Source organism: Hevea brasiliensis, chromosome 9 (genome assembly GCF_030052815.1).
Source record: "Hevea brasiliensis isolate MT/VB/25A 57/8 chromosome 9, ASM3005281v1, whole genome shotgun sequence".
Classification (NCBI taxonomy): Eukaryota; Viridiplantae; Streptophyta; class Magnoliopsida; order Malpighiales; family Euphorbiaceae; genus Hevea; species Hevea brasiliensis.
Window position 1 is genome coordinate 6,135,664 of NC_079501.1, and position 24,075 is coordinate 6,159,738.

General features: G+C 31.6%; 2 protein-coding genes and 1 pseudogene across 4 annotated transcripts; 2 read left to right on the forward strand and 1 right to left on the reverse strand.

The window, feature by feature from the left end:
• The first annotated feature begins 933 nt into the window (after positions 1–933).
• Positions 934–2,423, forward strand: LOC110639834 (cytochrome c oxidase subunit 5C-like; annotated as a pseudogene).
• Positions 2,424–4,394: 1,971 nt separating this feature from the next.
• LOC110639833 (probable glutamyl endopeptidase, chloroplastic) lies at positions 4,395–11,660 on the reverse strand. Of its 3 annotated transcripts, none has more exons than XM_021790928.2 (11): positions 11,283–11,660; positions 9,544–10,522; positions 9,274–9,402; positions 8,452–8,751; positions 7,902–8,360; positions 7,691–7,756; positions 7,355–7,415; positions 7,113–7,262; positions 6,814–6,951; positions 5,073–5,386; positions 4,395–4,655 (listed from the first exon to the last, which is right to left on the reverse strand). In XM_021790928.2, exons 1-11 carry the CDS (start codon positions 11,593–11,595, stop codon positions 4,523–4,525), a joined length of 3,042 nt encoding a protein of 1,013 aa, XP_021646620.2. In that variant the 5' UTR covers positions 11,596–11,660; the 3' UTR covers positions 4,395–4,522. The 3 variants fall into 3 exon arrangements, with proteins under 3 accessions (XP_021646620.2, XP_058008586.1, XP_058008585.1); XM_058152603.1 differs by having other exon boundaries at positions 4,470–4,675; positions 11,283–11,659; XM_058152602.1 differs by lacking the exon at positions 4,395–4,655 and adding an exon at positions 4,689–4,987 and having other exon boundaries at positions 11,283–11,659.
• Positions 11,661–22,233: 10,573 nt separating this feature from the next.
• Positions 22,234–23,708, forward strand: LOC110639807 (calvin cycle protein CP12-1, chloroplastic-like). The gene is made up of 2 exons (XM_021790894.2): positions 22,234–22,296; positions 23,203–23,708. The coding sequence occupies exons 1-2, from the start codon at positions 22,234–22,236 to the stop codon at positions 23,584–23,586; spliced, it is 447 nt and encodes a 148-aa protein (XP_021646586.2). The 3' UTR covers positions 23,587–23,708.
• Positions 23,709–24,075: the final 367 nt, after the last annotated feature.

Consider the following 24,075-nt stretch of genomic DNA (forward strand, 5'->3'; position numbering starts at 1 on the left):
TAGAAAATGATTGTAATCCATAATATTCAAGTCTTAAGCCTAGTTTATTTTGCATAAAAATATTTTATTTATTTATTGACATTAATATTAAAAAGTTTTTAATAAAATTAAATTATTTTTTAAAAAACAAAATCATTTTAAACGAGAAAGTTATTTAAATTATTGAAATAAAAAACTGATATAGAAATACGCATTGGTTATTTTTTACTATTGGTGAGAATTATTAGATAATTTATCATTTTTATATATAATTTATATTTAAAAATAGAAAATAAAAATTTATATAATTCAAAATTTTAAATTGAAAGAGAACTATTATATATATATATATATATATATATATAATTTTCCCTTACTACAATTAAATGACATAAAATAATTTATTCTATCACAAAATATTTTCATCAAGTTATTTTAGTTAAAACAAATGGGTTTTAGTACTTATTTTAGATAATTTTATTTTCTAATTAAATAATAAACTTGTGTGTATAATGGTTTGAATGTAGATTTGATTTGTAGGTCTCCCATATAATAAAAAGTCTCCTAATGTCCAAAGGCCAAACACTATGATTTCATCATTTAAATGATAGTGATAATGACAATATTAATATTGAAATAATGTAATATTCACGAATTAATAATATAATTTTTAAAGTAATAATAATCATAAATAGAAAATTTAATTTAATTTAATTTAATAATTAAAAGTATATATATATTTTAATTAATAAATTTAAATTTAAATTCTCACTCATTTAATTTTATATTTAAAAAAATTACAAAAAGAAAAGTGATCATGGTAACATGTGCAAATCTAATCTAAACATAGCTAAAAGGCCTTAGCCCATTACTTTACTGGCGAACGAACCCACGTCGACCGTGACAACCAATCCCCTCAGAGCCAGTGGACTCCGCTCCTCATAAGCCCAAATCAGACACTTGCACACACACAAGTAAAAGCTAAGAGAGGAGCATTTTATTTCATTGTCTCCATCGCGACCCGGTCGGATCCTTCTCAGCCTCACTCTGATAAACCCTAATTTAGATCTTCGATTAACTATCTCAATCTACGCCTTGATGTTTGTTAGCGTATCTATTTTATGTTAGGGTTTTATTGGTGATGTTCATTATCCATTTATATATGGAAATGGCTTGCTCCTTGTTCTCGAGCTGTTGACGATTTTGAAGATGGATTACTCATATGTTGAGTTTTGATGCTATTGCTTGTTCAATTTCAACGTATTTGGCTTATTTTTAATCTCGCACATCTATTTTTGTATGTTGTTCTGCCTAGTTACTGAGAACTTCTAGGAAATTATTGGAAAAGAAGGAATGCAATGAACAAATCTCATTATTTTACGCTTGAATTTATTTTTTTTAACATATTTTTCACTATGGGTGTTCATTTCTACTATGAACAAGATCTAGGGGTTGTTGGGAAGTTGCATTTTTCACTTTTGCTCTGCTTGGTGCAGATTTGTTTGCCTGATTAAATTATGCGGTTCCAGTTATGTACCATATTTTGCTTTGTCTCGCCATTAAAAATGGATTGTATTGAATGTATGAATTGTAGACACTAAGTTTCCTTCTAAGCTAGACTGAAAAATAAGCATTGATAGTAATTTGTTCTCAACTAATGAATGAGTGATATAAATTAAAACCGAGTACAAGTCAAAGGAAATGAATACCTTACAGTTTGTGTTAAAGTGGCATCCAAATGGTACGGTGGGGTTTCTTCATTTACTTAAATTATCTACATTTGTAATTTAGTTTAGGAGTTATATTAAGTAATGATGTTTTGCTGGTTTTGTTCCCCTTTTTGATTTTAAAAAATAAAAAATAAATAAAAAAAACAGTACTTTTAGTTCTAAAAGGAAAGTCTGATTTCATATCTTCTGTTTAGTGGCATTTGTTTAAAACCGATTTAATTGATTCATTTGTTGTGCATCTTATGATTATGTGTGTGCTTTTCCTAAACTCCTTTATGCATTAAGAACAAAGAAAATGTTGATTGCAGATTTATTAGCTTTAACCATAGAAGTCAAATGGCTGGCGGTAAGATTGCCCATGCCACCTTGAAAGGACCGACTTTTGTTAAGGAGATATGTATGGGGATTGTGCTTGGTCTGGCTGCTGGTGGTCTTTGGAAGATGCATCACTGGAATGAACAGAGGAAAGCATGAGCATTTTATGATTTGCTAGAAAAAGGTGAGATTAGCGTGGTTGCAGAGGACTAAAAATTTATTTCATGCTTCAACCATGATTTTGTGAACAGATTGAGCAGTATTCTGACTTTTTTGTCTTGCATATTTGGCACTTAAGTTGAGCATACTTGATTTGTCTTTGAAGAATAAATTTCTTGTTTTGAATTGTGGAGTACATATTTGTTTTGCATGAATGTGAGAAGTTTAATGGCTTTCACCGTTTTGATGTTTCTGTTGTAAGTTCTGGAATGGGATTGCTATCAGTTTTAATGCTGTGCTATTATATATATGCCCCTCTAGAACAAGACATGCAAATGGAAAAAATCAGTCCATAAGTATGATAAGCCTGGTATATGCCACCTTTACGAGTTCTTCTATCCTGCTACCTTTCCAATTTATCCATGAAATGCAATTCTGCCTTAATTAACATCTGATTGCTATAGCCAAATGAGCAACCTGTCCCTGGTGCGATCACGAGTGCAAGGCAAAATAGAATCTCCAGCTTTGTACAAGGAACTCTCTCTCTTTCTGGTCTGGGGGTTGAATGAAGAAACTTTTGTACAAGCTTTAGAATTAATTATTAAAATTTTATGCTTTAGAATATGATAATACCAAATATTTTGTAGATTTCATTCGAACAAATATATTCTATTTGAATATATATATATATATATATATATATATATATATATATAGCATTAATTTCATGATTTATTAATTGTCTATGCCTATACTATTGACCGCACCGGCATCTCTGAATTAGTGAATTAAGAACTAAGCTTCTTGGTTGCATTTTTTTTAATATTATTATTTCTGGAAAATGAAGCCTGTAAACCGAGCACGTCCCTGATTAATTTACTAGAACCAACATACTCTCTAGTTTCTGCGATGTATATATACAACTCTTTATGTAGTAGGAAAACAAGAAGGAAGTGAACGAAGGAGCCAATTTCCTCAGTTTTCTGAGACATTTGGTCCCTTGCTTTGCTGGATCTGTGGTCTCCCTTGCCCCGTCTGGGCAGTGGAGACATTCCTCTCCTCTATCCGGTAGTGGGTTATGATCTCCCCCTCCGGGTGGGATGATATGCATAAATAAGTTTAAGTGGTTTTTGGTGGTAGATGGTGCTTATTTAAGAGAGCCTTCTTTGATCTATCATAGATTAGAGTTGCTTTGTCTAGCTTTGGGTGTTGCATGCAGGTATTAATACTTTTTCATCATTCTCTATCTTTTTGGCTTTGGGAGGGTTTGCGTTTTTAAGAGATGTGAGTACCTTGGGGGGTCCTTCGCCTACTGTGCCATCTATGACCGACTCTAAGGCTTCATTGGCTGACCAAGCTCTACCTCATCACCCTCTTGGAGCAATATGCGATGCTTCTTCGTCTTGCTAATCCATCTACCTTGGCTTGGTTCTTCCATCTGTGGTTTTGGGCCCCCTGTGAAGTGCGATCTCTCTTGGGTTGTGGTATTCTGGGAGACCCTTGGAAGTAAGGCTATGGAATTGATGGTTCTCCCTTTGTGACTCATCTGTTTGTTTAGATCTTCCCTAGAGTGTTGCTGGAGAACCTTTTTGCATGGTGAGGCAACGCTACACCTCATGTCTCTCGGGTTTTGCAATTGTGGATCAAGTTTCTAGGGTTGTTTGCTTGAGAACCAGTTTCTAGGACTTGGAACTGGGTTGGTTTTTTTCTTTTTTTTTTTTTATTTTCTGGATCCTTATTTTTGTTTTTGAGCCTCTAGCTATGGGTTTGATATGTAATCTTTGTTTTTAAGCTAGGAAGTAGAGCTTTTTTCTGTTTCAATTGTATCTTTGGATTTTAACTTTTACTGAGCCCAAGACTTTTTAATTAATGAACTATGACTTCTGACAAAAATACAAAAGAAAACTCCTTATGTGTTTCTCTTTTCCCCAAATTTCTAGTTATCTAATCGGAAAGATGAAAGCAACAAATGATCATTGAGCTAATGAGCCATGATTAGTACCTTCCGACTTGGCATGAACTGTGCATGCTTGACTGCAAATAATTTTATCGTTGAACAGGCCGCAAATAATTTGCTCCATTAGCGAAGCCACTGTTCGGCGATTTTTGTCGCCCATTTATTAACAACGATAGCATGTTCCAAGTTTGGTTTGACAGAGTGGAGCCCGTCCCTCCTAATTTTACCTCCCAATTTTATTTGTGAAGCTGTACTTTCTTATTTAGTTTATTTCATTTATTTTTTCCTTCAAAAAAACAAAAGATACACGCTGCTGATCAGCTTGGGGGTGCACATCAAACTTGAGATCCCGATAATATTTTATGAATTTTAACACTTGGACCTACAGCTGATGATAAATTTTGAAGGAAATTTTGTTAAGTTGATGCATATTTTCATATTCAAGGTAAGGGCATTTGTCCTGTTTCAGCTTCCATTCGCACATCAATGGTGGCTTCTGTTTTAGTCTTCGACAGCTACAAATCAGCAATTCAATATAGACAGCAGAGTGATGACGATTGGTTAATAATTAAAAAAAAAAAATTGTAAGTTGACAATAGGATACGGAACAAAACAAAAATTTACAATAGAGTATGAACAATCCTGAATGAAGAACTCATCCAGGACTGGTGGAGGGATCTAACTATCCAATCAACATCCAACAGCATATGCAAAATAATATATATATATATAATAGACGGCAAAGATGATTGAAACGGGTAGACATAACCGACTGAGCAAAAACTATTCCAGGCACTACAATGATTTAAGCCTTCGTGCTTCATGACCAGTCTTCTCTTTCCTCGTCCTTCGATTAATTGGGAGTTAGGAGTGTAGGGAGACAAGTGGAATTTATGATCTCATTTTTTAAAGCAAAAGAATAAGGAAATTACCATAATAATGACCCCGGTTTAAAGTGGAATCCTTCAAGCTCAAAATCTGCCATCTCAGGGCCACCACCTCCACCAGCAGCAACTGCTTTGTTTTCAGAGTCTCTAACTCGTTTGCTTACATCATCTTTACATGCATCAAGTTCTGCACTTACATCAGAAATGCTTGATACACAGTATTTCTGCAGCCATCTATCTGTTTCCCAAAGAACATGCATGATGCTCTCTCGCGCAGCATACCCATGGCTCTCAAAAGGAAGAATGACCAGGCGACAAAGTGCACCATGACCTTTTAGAGCATTAAAGAAACGATCCGACTGCATCACATTGGATGTAAATAAGCAGCCGGTAAACAAAGAAGACACTGATCAGCAACAAACTAACAAAACACTTGACCAGAACTTCGAAAACACATAATTAATTAGTGATAGTAAGATGAAACAATTAATCTGCTCCAAGGTTATTATAATTACTAACGGGTGATTGTCAATGTAGGGTTGAAGTCAGAATGTGTTAAAAAAATACAACTCAACTCAACTCAACTAAGACTTTATCCAAAAAATTTGAGGTCGGCTATATGGATTCGCTTTTTCCACTCTGAACGATTTTGGGTTAAATCCTCAGAAATATGTAATACTTCTAAGTCATGTTGTACTAATTTTCTCCAAGTCAATTTAGGTCTACCTCTTTTTTTCTTTCTATCCTCTAACCTAATGTGTTCTACTTGTCTAACTGGAGCCTCCGTATGTCTACGCTTCACATGACCGAACCACCTCAATCTCCCTTCTCTCAACTTATCTTCAATTGGCACCACTCCTACCTTTTCTCTAATACTCTCATTCCTGACTTTATCTAACCTAGTATGGCCACTCATCCACTTTAACATTCTCATCTCTGCAACTCTTATCTTAGATGCATACGACTCTTTCAGTGCCCAACACTCACTACCATATAACATAGCCGGTCGTATGGCTGTACGGTAAAATTTTCCTTTTAATTTATTGGGAATCTTACGATCACATAAAACTCCCGTGGCACGTCTCCACTTCAACCATCCGGCTTTAATCCTATGACTAACATCCTCCTCACATCCCCCATCTACTTGAAGGACTGAGCCTAGATATTTAAAGTGATTACTTTGGAACAGTACCACTCCATTCAAACTAACTCCTTCCCTATCACTAGTTTGGCCTTCACTGAACTTGCAATGCATGTATTCTGTCTTCGTTCTACTTAACTTAAAACCCTTTGACTCTAGAGTACTTCTCCAAAGTTCTAGCTTCCTATTGACTCCTTCTCGTGTCTCATCTATCAGAACAATATCATCCGCAAACATCATGCACCAAGGAATACTCTCTTGTATATGTTTCGTCAGTTCATCTAAAACTAATGTAAAAAGGTAAGGGCTTATGGCTGATCCTTGGTGTAATCCAATTGATATCGGAAAATCTCTTGTGTCCCCTCCCACTGTGCGCACAATAGTAGTTGCTCCTTCATACATATCTTTCAATACTTGTATGTACCTAATAGATACCCTCTTTTGCTCTAACACATTCCATAAGACCTCTCTTGGAACACTATCATAAGCCTTCTCCAAATCAATAAAAACCATGTGTAGATCTTTCTTCACATCTCTATATTTCTCCATCAAGCTTCTAATGTGTTAAAAAAATAAAATAAATAAATAAATATAAAAGGGAGGAAAAGGAAAAAGGGAAAGTAGAAAAGAAAGAATATGTAGAACCTGCATGGTTAGTGTTCCTGGATTATTATCTTCTTCTCCATGGACAATTAATATGGGCTTTTTAATTTTGTTGGCTGAAATGAAAGGGCTCATCTCAACATATGTACTTGTGGCCTCCCAGAGTGTTCTGTCCTCATTCTATGCCAATAAAATGAAAGGAGTCAGGAGTCACCAGATCACCCAAAAGCAAAACACGACAAGAGCAAAATGGAGGATAAATATAGGAGACATTGCTAAATTACAAGAAATTATCAAGTCTTTCAAACAAAGACATCCATCCATTTCAACTAGCATGCTACCTGAAAACCAAAAGGTGTGAGTGTTCTGTTGTAAGCCCCAGAGCGTGCAATTCCACAACAAAAAAGATGAGGGGCATGTGCCAAGAGGTTTGCAGTCATGAATGCACCGTATGAATGTCCTCCAACAGCAATTTTTCCAGGACAAGCAACCTTAAAGAGTGTGAAATGAAAAAAAGAATCCGTCACAAATTCATGCATTGCCATATCATTGCTGTCATATACAGAAGAATCAAGGAGCATACTCCACGTTGGATAACTGCCTCAATAGCTGCCTCTGCACTTGCAACCAGTTGCTCTACATACCTAACCATGGCATTTAATTTAAATTATAATACTTGGATATTTATTTAGGGCGCAGTTTCTTTAGTAATACTTTACATAACTATGACACCATCGTACAATTGTATTTGTTATCCGATATTATTGAATATATGCCACTTTATATGAAGATATACACATCATAAGTGGTTTATAGTTATATCATGCACAACATAAAGGAGTTTGGTTTACCCAAATATTTGAAAGAAACTACATGAACACATCTATAAGAACTGCCTACAACATTCTTATCAAATTACCTGTCATTTGCCTCCTCATCACCCTCACCAATAATAGGAATTGTTGGTCCAGATAAAATGGCAAATCTACAAGATGCAAAACAAATAAGGTAAAGGTGCAACAAGAAGAAGCTAATAATGAAAATGGATAAAACATCATAATATATAGCATAATAAGAAAGAGAGAGAGAAAGAGAGACAGAGAGAGAGAGAGAAGACAGGAATTTCATGCCTCCTAGCCAGCCAAAGAAGAGCCGATGTTGGGCCTATGCCAGCAAATTCATTAGGAGAACCACGAACTTGTCCTGCAGCATCTTTGCTTTTAAATTCTCCAGGGTAAGACCACACCAGACAAGGAAGTGGGCCATCTTTTGATGGATCATAACCAGGTGGCAAGTACAATGTTGCAGTAAGCTGAACTCCATCCTTCCTCTGGTACCTAATCATCTCTTTCTGCAATGATGCCAATTGAGGATATGGGTGAGGAAAATTTGTAATCTGACATGCTTTCTGATCTGGCCAGCTCTGGATGTAATACTGGGTATTTTCAGTTTTTGACTCCTTCGAAGTTAACAATTTCAACTGATCAAGATATAGATCCCCTTCCTCATAATCAGACATTAAGGCAACAACTGTCTCAAAGTATTTTTCCTTGTCACTCTGCCAAATTCGTTCTTTGCTGCTTGTATTTCTGAAAGAATTTGGTTTAGAACATTGGCAACAATAGGTATTGGGGAGCAGGTGATGAAACCATTACTGAAAGGGGGTTCTAGAGTACTCACATGTCAAACAGATCAAGGAAAGGGATATTCCCTTCAGGTGTTGCACCACTTCCATTTAGTAAAACATAAGTACCTTCATCGTTTTCCTTCTTTATCTTTGCGATCACATAAGTTCCAGAAGGAGTTCTTCTCATCATAGGGGAGCCAGGATCTGAGTAAACATCTTCTGATGACCTATCGAATAGTACGCGTGGACTCACATCTTTAGAGCCAGGAGATATAACCCAGGTTCTTATTCGCCTTGTCTTGTACCATGATTCATAAACTAGAGCCAGAGAATCATCACACCAAGAAATTCCACTGTGAAAGAAAACATATATCAATATAAGATTCTAGGTATAATGTGTTATGGTTATGCCTTAGATCAACCCTCATCAAAATTTGATACTTATATTCTGGTCAATTGGTAAAGATCCAGATATCAGGGATGAAATAATTGCCCAAGGCATGGCTATTAAAGCATACATGCATTCCCTGTATCTTAAAGGACTATCTAATTATTTTTGGTAATGTAAAATTCCACAGCCTTTAGCATGCAACAAGCCCCATAGGAAGAGTTGCCAATATTTGCCAAAAAAATACTCATTTATGTATATTACAAAATGCAAACACTGGCATACTCAAGCTAGGTTTTGGCCTATCTTTGAGAGTGCTACTGTCTGCTATTAAATTTTTAAGCTTATCAATTCAAAAACAAAAACAATATATTAAAAAAAAAACCACTAACAATTTAAATTTTTCCAGCCACATTAAGTATTTAAGTACCCATCTGAAGCCAACTTGGCAGGGAGAAGAAATCAAGCACATAGCTCATATTCATACCCATAGCGAAGATCGAGTTTGTGTAAGATTTCTGGCTGTTCACCTTCAAGTGGCTCAGCAGGTTGTGTATAAATTATATCTCGCGGAGAAACTTCTACTTTTGCATCACCCTCATCTTGTGTCTCTGCCCTAAAACCTCAACAATGTCAAACAGAGAATAAAAGCAATATGCATAAACAAATCAATAAGTGATAAATTCAAATTGTTGCCATCCCACAACAAGCATGAGTTCACACCCATGTGGAGAGTAAAAAAAGTTCACTTATATACCAGTAGAGTGTTGAAGGCTTGTCAGCTCTCCAATTGATTGATCGCATCCCTTTGCGCACACTATTGAATGCTATGGGAATGTCCTCAGCAAGGGGCAAATCGCAGAGTTCCCTCACAAACTTCCCATCAGTTGTCCATAGTTCTACCTTTTTGGGAAACCTACCACATGGTACAATAAAAGAGTATGGCCTGTGAATAGAACTAATCAAAAGGTACTTCTGATCTGGGGAAGGGTCCATTGATGTATACACAGCCGGTGGACCAATTTCCTTCACTGTCCCATCCAAAGATACCAATACAAGTTGTGAGGTAGCATAGTAGTCAAATAAATCTTCATCATACTCATCTTTCAGCAAATCCTGGAAGGTTCGAACTTGAACAACATTTCTTGTCTCATTAGATTGAATCTTTGGACCAGAGGGAACCAAAGGTTTCTTTGGTGGATCTTCCCGAGATGATGGAATAGTGCAAACTAATACAGAAGAGTTATCCAACCAAACAAAATTATCAAAGACAGCATTTAGATAGACATCCGGTGACTTAAACAATGGGTTAGCTTTCCCTGTTTCCACATCAGCAACCCATACACTAAGCTTACTACTACTGTTATCTTCTTCATCAACTCGGATGCTGAAGGATAAATGCCTACCATCAGGAGACCAGGTAACAAAATTGATCTTAGCACCATCTGGGAAGCCATGGACCACCTTCTCTGGCCCCAGAGTACCATCAGGCAATAATTGATGGATACCAATACCAGTGTAAAATGACATTCGGCTCCTAGTATTGCATTTTCCATCAATTCGCATACCAGCCAGTTTTTCCTCTGGCTTAGCTAGTTCTGTTAATGGAGGTAAAGATCTCCTCTTGAGAAATAGTATTTTGTCTCTTTGTGGTGAAAACGACAATGCCGGGACAGGGGGTGCATCAACAATATCTTTAATCTCCGCTGGAGGAAGTTGATACTTACCACCCAATGCTTATACATATTACGAAATGAAAGGAATGTCGTCAAATAAAAGCAACAATCAACCCGTAACAATTAATAAAAACATAAACATTTTCAAAGAACATGAAGTTCATTTAAATAGGAAAAATTAAGTGCATAAGTGAATAATTCAACGTGTAATCCACAAAACATAAGTGTTATACAGAGTTACAGACACATATGTACATGAATACAAGACTATCTACCAAGTGAATAAAGAATTATTTTCATAGTCATTTTAAAAGCAACCCACTGCTTCTACAAGATTAACTACAAGAGAAAACACATTGTCTGGTAAAATAAAAATGCAAAGAAAATTAAAAAAAAGAAAAAAAAAAAAAAAGAAAAGAAAGAACTGTCAGCGTTAAGAGAGGTTGCAGAAATCAATTAAACCATAAGAAAGGTAGCAGAGAAAAATGCACAAATTCTCACAAAAAAATGCGAAACTCTCAGAAAAACAGAGAAACAAATCAATTCAATTTGCGACCTCAAAACTTCAGACAATCGCTTAAATCATCGCCACGCTAGAATTCAACCTCCTTAATGAATTCTCCAACCACATTAAATAATAATAATAATAATAATCAACAAGCTTTAAGCAAGCTCAATCAATTAGAAAAGATGCAAGCTCAATCATCTATTGAAAAGTTAAAAGAATCTAACCCAACCGAAAGAAACAAACAGAAACAATCAGTGTAAACTAAAAAGGCAAGAGAGAAAACCGGAAAAGAAGAAGAAGCAAAATGAGTACCGTCATCTTCAGTAGCGGTATTAGTTGAAGAATTAACAGAGCCATTAAAGCCACCGCCACCGCCACCATCTTCAGCTAGAAAAGAGGTTCCAGAAACGAGATTGCCAAGCCTAGAAGTGGCAGCGGTCATGATCGGCCTTAATCTGGCGGAGTTTGTAGAGTGATGAGTTCTCAGGCCGCCGGGTGTGAATCGGCAGAGCTTGAGAGAAGAGAAAGGAGGTGAAGGAGAGAGAGGGAGGAGCGAGAGGATAGAAAGGCGATGATACACTTTGTAAAGGCGCATCATTCGATTGATGGGCAGCATCTTTTTCATCCTTGGAGTTGTGTAAAAGTGTTTGCGACTTGCAGTAGTGGTGAGACTGACACAGAATATCCAATCAAAATTAAGTGAAGTCCACCCCGAACGAATATCTCTCTTTTTTTTTCAGTTATAATAAAATAAAGGAGAAATTATTTTAAAAAAAAAAAAACTTCAATTTTATTATTTTATAATTATATATATATATTTTTTTTTGTTTTTTCAAAAGTATGATATATTTTCCCTGCGTACATTTATAAGTGTCACAATAACAAAATAAGATAAATTATGATATTAACTTAAAAAGGGAAAGTTTATTTTATATATATATATAGATAAATATTTTTAAGAAGTTGACATATGTTATTATTTTTTATTTACCATATAATATTGTACATGGTATTGCTATATAATTTTTTTCATTTAATTTTTTTTATTTTTTTAAGTGCATAACAAAATTTTAATATTTAAAATAATAAAAATAATGAGATAATTAAATCAATTTCAAATGATTCTATATTTTTAAGTAATATTTTTGCTATATTATTATATTTTTATTATTTTTATTATGAGATTATAATTAAAAGTTTGAAAGATAAAAATTAATAAAAAAATATGAAATAATATTTAATTAATAAACAATAAAATAATTAATAAAAAATTTAAGACATTGTTTAATTTTTATATATTAAAATTAATATAGTAATTATATATAAAGCAATAATATTTTCTCTTGGTACTATTATCATATAGAAATTATTATATTTTATAATTATTATAATTTTTATGATTAACTAATTAAAAATATTATTTTATTTAATAATAAAAATTTAAGAATTATATATCTTAAAATTAATAAAATAATTTAAAATTATACTATAAAAATAGTCATATAGAGTTAAATACTTTATCCTCTTTCTCCTTTTTATATATTTAATAAATTTTAATTTACTTTAATTTTATTTTATTTTTATTTATCTTATTTTAATATATATTTAATTAAAATATATTTTCAATTATATATATATATATAATGAATTATGGGAAAATAAAATAAATTTTTATTTTCATATATATATATATAGAGAGAAATATTCTTAAAGAAGTTGACATATGTTATTATTTTTTATTTGCCGCATAATATTGTACATGGTATTGCTATATAATTTTTTTCATTTAATTCTTTTATATTTTTTTTAGGTATATAACAAAATTTTAATATTTAAAATAATAAAAATAATGAGATAATTGAATCAATTTCAAATGATTCTATATTTTTAAGTAATATTTTTGCTATATTATTATATTTTTATTATTTTTGTTATGAGATTATAATTAAAAGTTTGAAAGATAAAAATTAATAAAAAAATATGAAATAATATTTAATTAATAAATAATAAAATATAAAATAATTAATACAAAATTTAAGACATTATTTAATTTTTATATATTAAAATTAATATAACAATTATATATAAAACAGTAAGATTTTCTCTTGGTATTGTTATCATATAGAAATTATTATATTTTATAATTATTATAATTTTCATGATTAATTAATTAAAAATATTATTTTATTTAATAATAAAAATTTAAAACTTATATATCTTAAAATTAATAAAATAATTTTAAATTATACTATAAAAATAGTCATACAGAGTTAAATACTTTATCATCTTTCTCCTTTTTATATGTTTAATAAATTTTAATTTACTTTAATGTTGTTTTATTTTTATTTATCTTATTTTAATATGTATTTAATTAAAATATGTTTCAATTATATATATAATGAATTATGGGAAAACAAAATAAATTTTTATTTTTATAATTATGGTAAATAAAAAATTTATATTAATATTTAATTTTTATTATTTTTTATATTTTTATAATATAATTAATATTATCATGTTGGTGAATATTAATCATGTTATATTGTTTTACTATTATTTAGAAAAATTTTAAATTGTGTATATATGTGTAAAGTAATTTTATTAAATTATTTCTATTTTTTATTAATTAATTATATAATTTCTTTAAATTTTGATTAAATAATTAATTTTCTAACTATATATATATGTAAGTTACAAAATATTTAAGTATTACATTTTAATTCTATAATAAGTAACTATTATTATTATTATTATTATTATTATTATTATTATTATTATTTACTTAGTACAAATACTTGAAAAGCTCATTTTAATTAGAGACGTAAAAATTTAAGAGTTAATTAGATAAATTTATTAATTATACCCAATAAATACATATGCTAATTTTATATATATTTATTTTTCACTTTCTGATGAACAGATAGCTCAGATTTTTGTAAAATAAATTGAATAGGAGATATGATTTTAAATTTATCATATTTATGTCAAGTGATAATTTTTAATTGAATTTATTAATAGCAAGTTTTCTACATTTTCTAAACAATTGTAACATACAATTATTGTATAATTTAAATTTTCAAATATAATTATTAATTAATTTAATCTTCCAAACATAAATAATAGAAAAGTATTAATTACTAAATATAATTATTACTCATTATAAGATTTTTTAATTTTTAATTTAAAAATATTAGTGACAGTAAAATTAAAACTATGTTTATTTTAAAGGGAAATCAAAACTATTTAGTGAAATATTTTTAAACATATTTATTATAATTAAATTTAATACTAAATTAATCATTTTGCCTGCACATTGAACAAATTTTTTTATTTTAATAATATAATATAATTTAATATTTATATTAATATTTTATATTTTCAAAATCATACTAAAATTTTGTCCATATTTTGTTAATATTTTATATTGGTATTGTTAGCCTCACCGTTGAATGATAAGTGGCATAAATACAAATGGGCATTATCATGAACATGTATTTTTTTTTAATCTAACACCAATAATTATTAAAATAAAATTATTAAGTTAAACATTTTTTAATACTAATAGTTAAATTCATAATTAAAAATGATAAGTTAAAATGATCATTTAAACAAATTTAGATCTTATCTAATAAAATTAATTTTATTTTTAAAATGAAATTTTCAATATTTTATATTTTTATATTTTAAATAATTTTTTAATTAAATATTGATTAATGGTTGGAACACTTATCAAATTTTGATTTTGAATATTTAGTTTTCAGATATATATGTTTATCATATATATATATATATATATATATATATATATATATATATATATATATATATATATAATTAATTAAAATGAAAAGTTAAACTCAGACATTATCTAACAGTGATTTTATATTTTTAAATAAAATTATTATTATTATTTTAATTATTTGAAATTATTATCATTTAGGTTCATTTATGAACTAATATATCACTTTATTTTAATAAATTAAGACAAATTAAGAATGCAGGAAAAGTAAAACTAACTATGTCTCACTATATGCATAATAGAGTTTAATAATAATAATAATATAGGAATAAAAACATTAGAATATACAAATTTTAAAGGTGTGATATAACTATTTGAAAATGGAAAAAAGATAGTAAGACAAGCATAGACCAAATGTCACATTTGTCTTGTTCAAATTCAAAATTCTATTAACCTATTAAATATTTTTAATAATAAATTTATTCACAATCATTTATCACTTCAGACAACTCTACTTGACTTGGAGTTCTTCTTAGTAGCCGGTGTGAACTGGATTTGCCTGCATTTAATTATATTTCTAAATTAGAAAAGCTTTATAGGATTTTTCTTAATTCGAACAAAGGTGATAGGTGTATTTAAAAATGACCTGATTACATGATTGAAAAAAAAAAATAAATGATAAATTAAATAGTTATATATAATCTTTTTATGAGATGATTTAAAATAAAAAGATAAGTTAAACTATAATTTTAGATTCAGTTATGCTTAAAAATATTTTAAATCATATTTTTATTTTAACTACTTTTATGAAAAGATTATATATATATATATATATGATCGAAGGGATATCCAACAAAGATATAATTAATATAAAGAAGAAAAAGAAAGAACAATAAATAATAAGAAGATGCAATAAAATGAAAATGAGGATGCAATAAATCAACAAATTATAATAGCATAAAATTATGGGCGATAGAACCAGCCACAGATATAGATATAAAGAATAAAACAACAAGTTATAAAAGCATAAAAATATGGGCGATAGAACCAGCCACGGATATAGATGTGAAGAATAAATACAAATAAAGATTGTAAGAAGACAGTTTTATTTAAGCTCTGACATCGGACACTCACAATGAGATAGGATAAGGAAAGGGAGAGGTATCCCTAAGAAAGACTTATAAGGAAAAAACTTGTAAAATGAAGTAGAGAGCCTCTTCTTTTTATAGATGAAGGAAAGAGGTTTACAATGATTATAAGTTATTATTACACATGTGAAAGTTAAAAAGATATATAAGTGGAGTTCCTGTAGCTATGTGATGACCAAAATTGTCTTGATGATAGCCAAAAAAGTTGATATCGAACTGTAGGCATGTGAAGAGTTATTGGTGCTTTAAGATAGACAATATTCCAAAGCAGTCATCCTCGTTATCATTATCGAGACTGACACATCAGAAGATGAGCTAGCTTGGCTTGGAGTTTTCGAGGTGGAGGACCTGTTACTCAGCAATTGTTGCATGATAGTAAAATATTATTCTTCATACTTGGCTTGGGCCAAGAGGGATTGAGCATTTGATTTTTGGGCAAAAAAAGTCGTAGCGTTTTGGGCAGAAGTTGAAGGAAGTTGTCTTTGCTCCTTAGGCTGTTTGAGTAGCCATTGTTCCACAACTTCTAAGGAGGCCTTTTGATGTTTTTGAAATTTGGACCACCATCTAATTTTGAACTTGTGAATTAGAACTGGGCCTTTGAGAAGTTGATCAGTTTTGTAACCATAGTCCTATGAAAGAACCCATGACACAAAGAACTTCGAAGCAAATAGTATGAGGGGATGAAATATGTCTTCTTCAGTTGTAAGCTTATAGCGAGCCTTGAAAGTTGCATACCCTTGATTGATTTCCGAGGGCAATATTTCAGGGATGGCTCCCATTCAGTTCCACCATTGGGCGAACCATTTGGGAAAGTGAAATTTGGAGACTGTCTGGAAGAAAAATAGCCAAGTGTGACAGTTGCTGGGGTTTTGGATTAGGAAAGCATTTATCCAAGCTTGGTGGTAATCCCAATATGTGAAAGTTGTAGTAGAAAGGAGGCTTTGTCCAAATCTAGCTTGAAATTTCTTTGGGGCAGATAAGTCTTGTCCCCAATTGGCAGGGTGGATAACTTTGAGTATAGTGCAGGTGGAATAGTTTGGGACAGGGGAGTTTTTTAGGAAGTGTTTAATTTTGACCGACCCAGTTTCAATCAAGATACTTTGGTAGTAGGCTGGATCTTTAGACTTATCCCACGGCTTGAAGTACCAAGAACCAAAGAACTTAGCTGCACATAAACAATGGTTAGAATCATAAAATCCATCCTCAATAGTTAAAATACTTTGATAAAAATCATTTAAAATCTAGTTGAATGCTGAACCAGAGTTTTGAGAAAAGTTTTGTGAAACCACTGGTTCATTTGATTTTAAAGTCAAATCCTTTGAAGGAACAAGTTTAGGAGTTGAAAGTGATTTTTGAGAGAGAGTTTTTTGGTTTTGAACAATAATTTCTCTCTCAGCTTCTTGAGAGCAAGCTTGAGTCAAAAGTTTTTTGTGTTGTCCTTCTAGGAGCGAATCTCTGAGGGACTGGCAAAGTTGTGGGTGATTAATGAGGCCTGCAAGCCAAACTTGCAAATCACTTGGAGAGAGTTGTTCTGGAGGAGTTTGGGAAGTTGAAGGTTGGTCAAGTTGATCTATTTCTTTCTGGAATAAAGCATTCCATGAGACAATAGGGCTTTGGAAAGTCATCTTAGGTTGGCTTAGTGTAAGTTGTTGAGAGGAAGCTTGGGGTTTGGGTGAAGTTTTCTTTGAGGTAGAAGCTAAAGATTTTTCTTTCGTTGATTCTTCAGTCTTCTTTCTTGGTATCATTGTGAGGAGTCTGCAAGAATTCACGAGTTAGGAAGTCAGGGATAGAATTCATATCTCCTCTAATATATTCGATATCAAAGTCAAAAATACTTAAAATAACTTGCCAATGAGCAAAGATTTGTTTAGAAGCGATGTTTTGAACATCCTTTTTCAAAACCTCTTTTGCAGATTTATAGTCAATTCGAAGCAAAAAATTTTTATTAAGCAAATCACTTTGAAATTTTTGAATGTAGATGACTATGGATAAAATTTTTTTTTTTAATAGTGGAATAATTTTTCTGGGTTTCATCCCAATGTCCAGAAACATACTGAACTATAACTTCTTTGTTATTTTTAAGTTGCTTTAGAATTCCTCCATATCCAAGATCAGAGGCATCAGTTTCAACAATTTTAAAAGCAAATGGATCAGCAAGATGTAAGCAAGGAATTTGCTTTATTTGGGTTTTGATTTTCTGAACAAGGGAAGTGTGTTCCTGTGTCCAGGGCTTAGGATTCTTTTTGAGTCTTTCATGAAGTGGTTGAAGCAGTTTATTTAAGTTTGGAAAGAAATCTAAGACATAGTTTAAATCTTTGAAGTTGAGTTTTCTCAATAATTTTGTCAGGAAATTTATCAGTAAAAGGAAGTGACCTTTCTATTGGTGAGATTGTACCATTGGAGATATAGTGTCCTAAGAACCTAATTCTAGTATGGAAAAGACTAATTTTGGACTTAGAAACTACTAATCCATTTCTTTTAGCAACAAGAATAAAAGTTCTTAGATGTTTGAAATGTTGCTCAATAGAAGATGAAAAGATTAAGACATTATCAATGTAAACTATGCAAAATGCAGAGTATGGATTAAAAATGTCATTCATGATGCGTTGAAATTCAGATGGGGCATTTTTCAAACCAAATGGCATGACATTCCATTCATATTGGCCAAACGGAACGGTGAAAGCAGTTTTGTAACGATCTTTGAGAGCTATTTGTATTTGCCAAAAGCCAGATTTCATGTCAAACTTTGAAAAGATTTTTGCAGCAAAAAGTTTTTGAAGAAGATCCTTTTTGTTTGGAATCGGGTAACGAATCCATTTCAAAGCTTTGTTAAGAGGCTTATAGTTAATAATAAGTCAGGGGACTCCTTTTTCAATTTCGGAAGATTTGTTAACATAAAACGCAGCATAACTCTAGGGGGACCTTGAAGCAGAAATTAAATTTTTAGAAAGCAAATCTTTAATTTCGTTTCTACAGTGGTCTTTAAGTTCTTTATTCATTTGAATTGGGCGGGCTTTAGTAGGAATTTGAGATTCTTGAAAATCATTTTTACAAGGGAGATCAACAACTTATTGATTTCTTTCCCAAAAAGCATTCGGAAGATTTGAACAAACAGTATTTTCTATTTTTCGTTGAAGAAGAGAAATCCTTTTATTTAAAATAGGAAGTTGAAGTTGATTTTGAATTCTTTGGATTAAAACAGTTTTCCTTAGGTTTTGAAGTTCTATTTCCTTTGACAAAATCAGACAGTTGAGTTGATTTTCATAAACAGAGCAGGCTTTAATAATATGCAAGTTACGAGTTTGGGGTTTTTCAATAAAAGGGAAAACAATCTTCTTTCTTTTAAGTTTGGCAGAAATATGATCATAATTAACAGCATAAAGAGTAATAAGATTTATGAATGGAGTGCCAAGTATGACCGTATGATGAATGTTATGCACAAGTAAGAATGAAGTTTTGATTTGCAAACCATTGTTCAAAACATATGCATTAGTTTTTGAATCAATTTCGAGATAAGAGTTTTTAGCGGCCTTTAGCTTTTCAGTAGTTGCTTCTCGAAATGCTTTTGGAATTATTTCTTCCTTGATACAATTAAGGTCAGCACCTGTATCAAAGAGAGCAATAGTATCCAATTGAAAATCATCAGAAATTTTCAAAGTTCTTTTGACCAAATATTTTTGGGAAGTGACTTGTTTTGAAATTGAAATAAAATTATATGGAACATCTTGTAGGTTGGCTAGTTGTGGTGTTTCAGTTTCAGGTTCTGGATTATGTTCTTCTTCTTCAGAAAATTTGTTAAGAAGAAGTTGAATGACAACAGAGTCTTCCTTCTGTTTGGTTTGGAGTTGCTTGAGTTCAAACTTGATAGTTTTGATTTTAGTCTGAAGTTCTTGAATGGTGGAAGCAGAGGTTTTTGTTTTGGAAGTTTTGGCTTTTTGTAAGATGACTGTGAGGTCATATGGGTTATTGGCTTTAGATGGCACAGAAGTAGAAGGGATTTCAGAAGATGATGCCTCAAAAGAGTGTTGAAGCTTGGTGAGATATTCTTTCTGAAGTTGAGGGTCTTGGATGTGTTGAATAACATCAAGAATAAACCTTTGATCTCTGGTGAGCATATTCAGTTGCTTTTCGGATTTATCAGAAGTAGAAAAGTCGGAGAGGACTTCATTAAGCTGGAGGGCTTGATTATCTTCTGAAAAAATTGAAACAGTTTCTTCAGAATCAGAAGATTCAAGCAAAAGGGCTTCAAGTTTATACAAAGTTTCTTCTTCAAGTTGGAGCTCATGGATTCTCCTGTTGAGCTTGCAATATTTTGCAATGTGACCTTTCTTGCCACATTTATAGCAAGTAACATCTTTTCTGGGAGTAGAATTGGGATCATAGGGTTTTTGAGAAGGTTTTTGGTACTTTCTATTGTAAGACTTTCCTTTGGGAGGTCTGTCTTGGTAGTAGGTGGTTTTATGTTTGGAAAAGTGTTTTTTGTGCTTGCGATGTCTTTTGGTTTGACAGTCTGTGCATGGTTTGAAAGTTGAAGAGGAAGATGGTTTTTGGTAGGAAATATCGAATTGTTGGCAGAAGGTTCCAAGTTCTTTTTTGGTTTTATGGAGCTCCCATTTGAGTTGTTTCTGTAGCTTAAGATCTTGGCAAATCTTCAAGCCTTCTTTCTGGGTGAAACTGATGAGTTCTCCATAAGTGAGCTGATCATAAGGAATTTTTTCGTTGTTCTGTTCCTTGATCTTATTTCGAACCTTTTCACCAAGGAGAGGGGGGAGGCCAGCAAGGAATTTCTCCTTCCAAAATGGTAGATTAGAGTCTTCCCGAAGCATAACTCTGGTAAGGAAAGTATCCTTATACCATTTGAAGTCACTAAGCTTTTTGCACCGAAGATTTGAAAGAAGCTCGGCATTCTTGTCTTTGAGATGCGAAGGATCTCCGACAAAGTGAAGTGTCAAGGCTAAGATGAGGGTGGCAACAACATTTTGAATTGGTCTGCCATTTTCATCAAGTATCGGATCTTGATCTTCATCGAGTTCAACAGACTTTAGAATCTCAAGTTTCTGCTGGGGAGTGAGATAGTAATCCCACCATCCTTTTAGTTGACCTGAGAATCCTGCTATGAGAAGTTCTGCAATAGCCTGATCAGTGGTGCCTGTCTGGGTTCGATAGGCATTTGCGGCCATCGTCATTTGTTGGAAAATGTTGAGAACATTGTATTCTGACATCCCATCTATGTTCCATTTATAGACAGAAGAAGCATTGTGGCGGCTTTAGGAGAGGGCACTCGGCTTATCTTCCAGATTGATATCTGGAGCAGTGGCTCGTGGATAGTAAAGCTGTTGGGGATTCTGCCAATGAACTTTATATACTCTTGGAAGAGGTTCTTCTTGGAAGGCGTTCTCTTCGTAAGACGGTTATTCCATTACATTGACAGAGGCTTCAGGAATGTCTGGAATGATGATATTGGACTTTGAAGAAGTTGATGGAAGTTGGTTCAGACGATCCTGAATAGCTTGTAGAAATTCTTCTTTGTTCTTTTGTTGGAGGCTAGCCAGAGAGCTTTTTGAAACTTCAAAAGGCTTAAAGGCTAGAGCTTTCATCTTTGTTTCTGTGGAGGCGATAATGGTGGTTGGGTGCTGAACTTGCTTTTGGAGATATATATATATATGTTATGAGAGTAGTTAAAATAAAAGATAAATTAAAATAGAATTTTAAATTCAGTCATACTTTATTTAATATTTTTAAATGATTGGAAAAACCAATCATCTAATCATTTTATTAAATTCTAAATATTTTATATTTTAAAATTTTTATACATTAATAAAATAAAGAAGATAAATTAAAATAAAATTTTAATTATCTTAAAATATCATTATTAAAATTATTAGACTTTAAACATAAGAAATTTAAACTTTATGTTTAAATTTTAAAATTCTTAAAAGATTTAGTAAAAAAAAAAAAGTTTTTAGATAATTATTATTTTTTAATAAGATAAAGTTTTAGTAGTTGAAATTTAAAAATATTTAAATAAAAAGTTAATATTTAATATGATAATATAATTTTATATAAAAAATATATATAAAAAAATAAAGTTTTGCTACGTAGTAATTTTTTAAACCTTCTTATTAATATATGCGGGCCTATTGGCTAGCAACCCAACGCTAAAATTAGAATTTGATCGATTTGAAGTTTTAAAAATGATAGAGTAAATTCAGTAGAAATTTTAGCTTTATTCTGCATGATTAATGTCTGATTTTAATATTTATAGGCTGAAGATTAAAAAGCTGTTGTAGCTAATTGTGAGATTATTGACATGCTCAACTGTTCTCTTGAGATTTTTGCATACAAATTTGCTTTTCAGTGTTGATTGTTTCCACTGATGCCTGATAAAGGTGATGCTCAGTCGCGTTGGGCAGCATCCACTCCCATTCTTTACTCAGATGTCCCCTTGCTCATGTTTGCTCAGCTCTAACCTAGTCAGTGTCTGATGCTCGGACTTGTTAGTCCAAGCCACTTGATGCTCGAATTGCTCTTTGATTATGACTTCTTCTCTGTTGACCTTTTAATCGAACGCTTGACTCTTTGATTGTTATATTAATTTTTTTACTAATTGCTAAACTCTTTGACGATATTTTGAGCAGGCTATATCACTATTATAAATAAATTCATTATAACATAATAATTCATACCATCTAAAATGAAATAATTTAATTTATCAAATTTATTTAGTCAATAAAAATATAATTTTATTTGAAGTTATAAAACTAGATATTAGCTAAATAAAAAATAAATATAATATCAAAATTTTAAAAATAACCTTATAAATTTAAAAAAAAATATATATATTTTTTTTATGTGAGAGAGAAATAAAAAGGGTGAGACTTTGCATGAGTGCAGTGAGAGGAAGAAAATAGAGAGAGAATCGAGAAAGAGAGAGAGAGGCATAATAAGGAGAAGTATTTTGGTCATTTTATGCATTATTCATGATAAAATTTTCATTAATTTTAAAAAATGACGTTTTTATTGACGAAATTAAATATGAAGTATTTAATTGTTTTATTTTCAAAAGCAAAGAATAATATGTGATTTTTCTAAAATTCAGGGGTTAACCTATAATTTACCCTCACTGTTTATCGGTTTCTATTAAAATATCTGGATCCTATCTATCGTGGAAGCATGCAATTGGTTCTCACGTGATAAGAAATATGCGTTAAAAAAAAACTTGCAAATCCCAGTAATATAGCTCTCCGTTGTCACCGTCCATCGACATTAGCAAGTGCCCATTACTAGACCGTAACATAGCAGATATTACAGAAAGCGAAGTAGCAGACTAAAATGTCAACATTAGCTGGTCTTAACATCAGCTGGTCTTAACATCTCAACTCCCAGAGTCTTAGCCAAGGCCACAGAAGCACCAAAGGCTAAACCCATCTTCAAGTTAAACTACCCATGGAAGAGGGCATACCAATTGGGGTCTGGACGCGTGCAAATCCAAAAAGTGAGAGCAGCCCCCGATAGCATATCGGAGAAAGTGGAAGAAAGCATCAAAAGCGCGGAGGAGGCCTGCGCCGGCGACCCAGCGAGCGGGGAATGCGTAGCGGCTTGGGACGAAGTGGAGGAGCTGAGTGCAGCTGCTAGCCATGCGAGGGACAAGAAGAAGCAGTCTGACCCTTTGGAGAATTACTGCAAGGACAACCCGGAGACAGACGAATGCCGTACTTATGAGGACTGAAAATGGGTTATATCCCTATTGTTTTTGAGTAATCCAGTTTTAGATGTTTATACTCATTTGACTATGTGAGAAAATTGGACTTTTTAAATTATGATGGATTTATCATAGTTTTATCCGATGCATCTACCATATATCTTAGAAGATAAATTTATTTCATTAAAATATTTTTATTATAATTTTTTAGAATATATACATATATTAAATTAAAAATTCTCTTAAATTTTTTTTATTCTAATTTAATATAAAAATTATTATTATAATATATAAAAAAATAGTGTTCTAGACTTAGTTTCATATCCTTAAAATACACAAGCCTGTGAACAATTAAGAGTGTAGACAAACTGAACCAAATTTAATTTTGAAAATGAGTTAAGTCTAACTTTGAAACATTCAGATTTAATTTATTATTATTTATTTTTTTTAAGTTTCAGCTAACTATCAATAAACTTAAATTTAACTTATTAAAAAACGAACTCTAAATAAATTGAG

What these genes read in the sequence shown, in the direction of transcription:
- LOC110639833 (XM_021790928.2), bottom strand. Translation starts at nt 11,595, where the DNA reads ATGAAAAAGATGCTGCCCATCAATCGAATGATGCGCCTTTACAAAGTG. An exon ending in AAACTCGATCTTCGCTATGG is followed by an intron (nt 8,752 to 9,273) that starts GTATGAATATGA and finishes TTTCTTTCACAG; the next exon opens with TGGAATTTCTTGGTGTGATG. An exon ending in TCACACCTTTTGGTTTTCAG is followed by an intron (nt 6,952 to 7,112) that starts GTAGCATGCTAG and finishes TTATTGGCATAG; the next exon opens with AATGAGGACAGAACACTCTG.
- LOC110639807 (XM_021790894.2), top strand. Translation starts at nt 22,234, where the DNA reads ATGCCTGATAAAGGTGATGCTCAGTCGCGTTGGGCAGCATCCACTCCC. An exon ending in CTCCCATTCTTTACTCAGAT is followed by an intron (nt 22,297 to 23,202) that starts GTCCCCTTGCTC and finishes TGTCAACATTAG; the next exon opens with CTGGTCTTAACATCAGCTGG.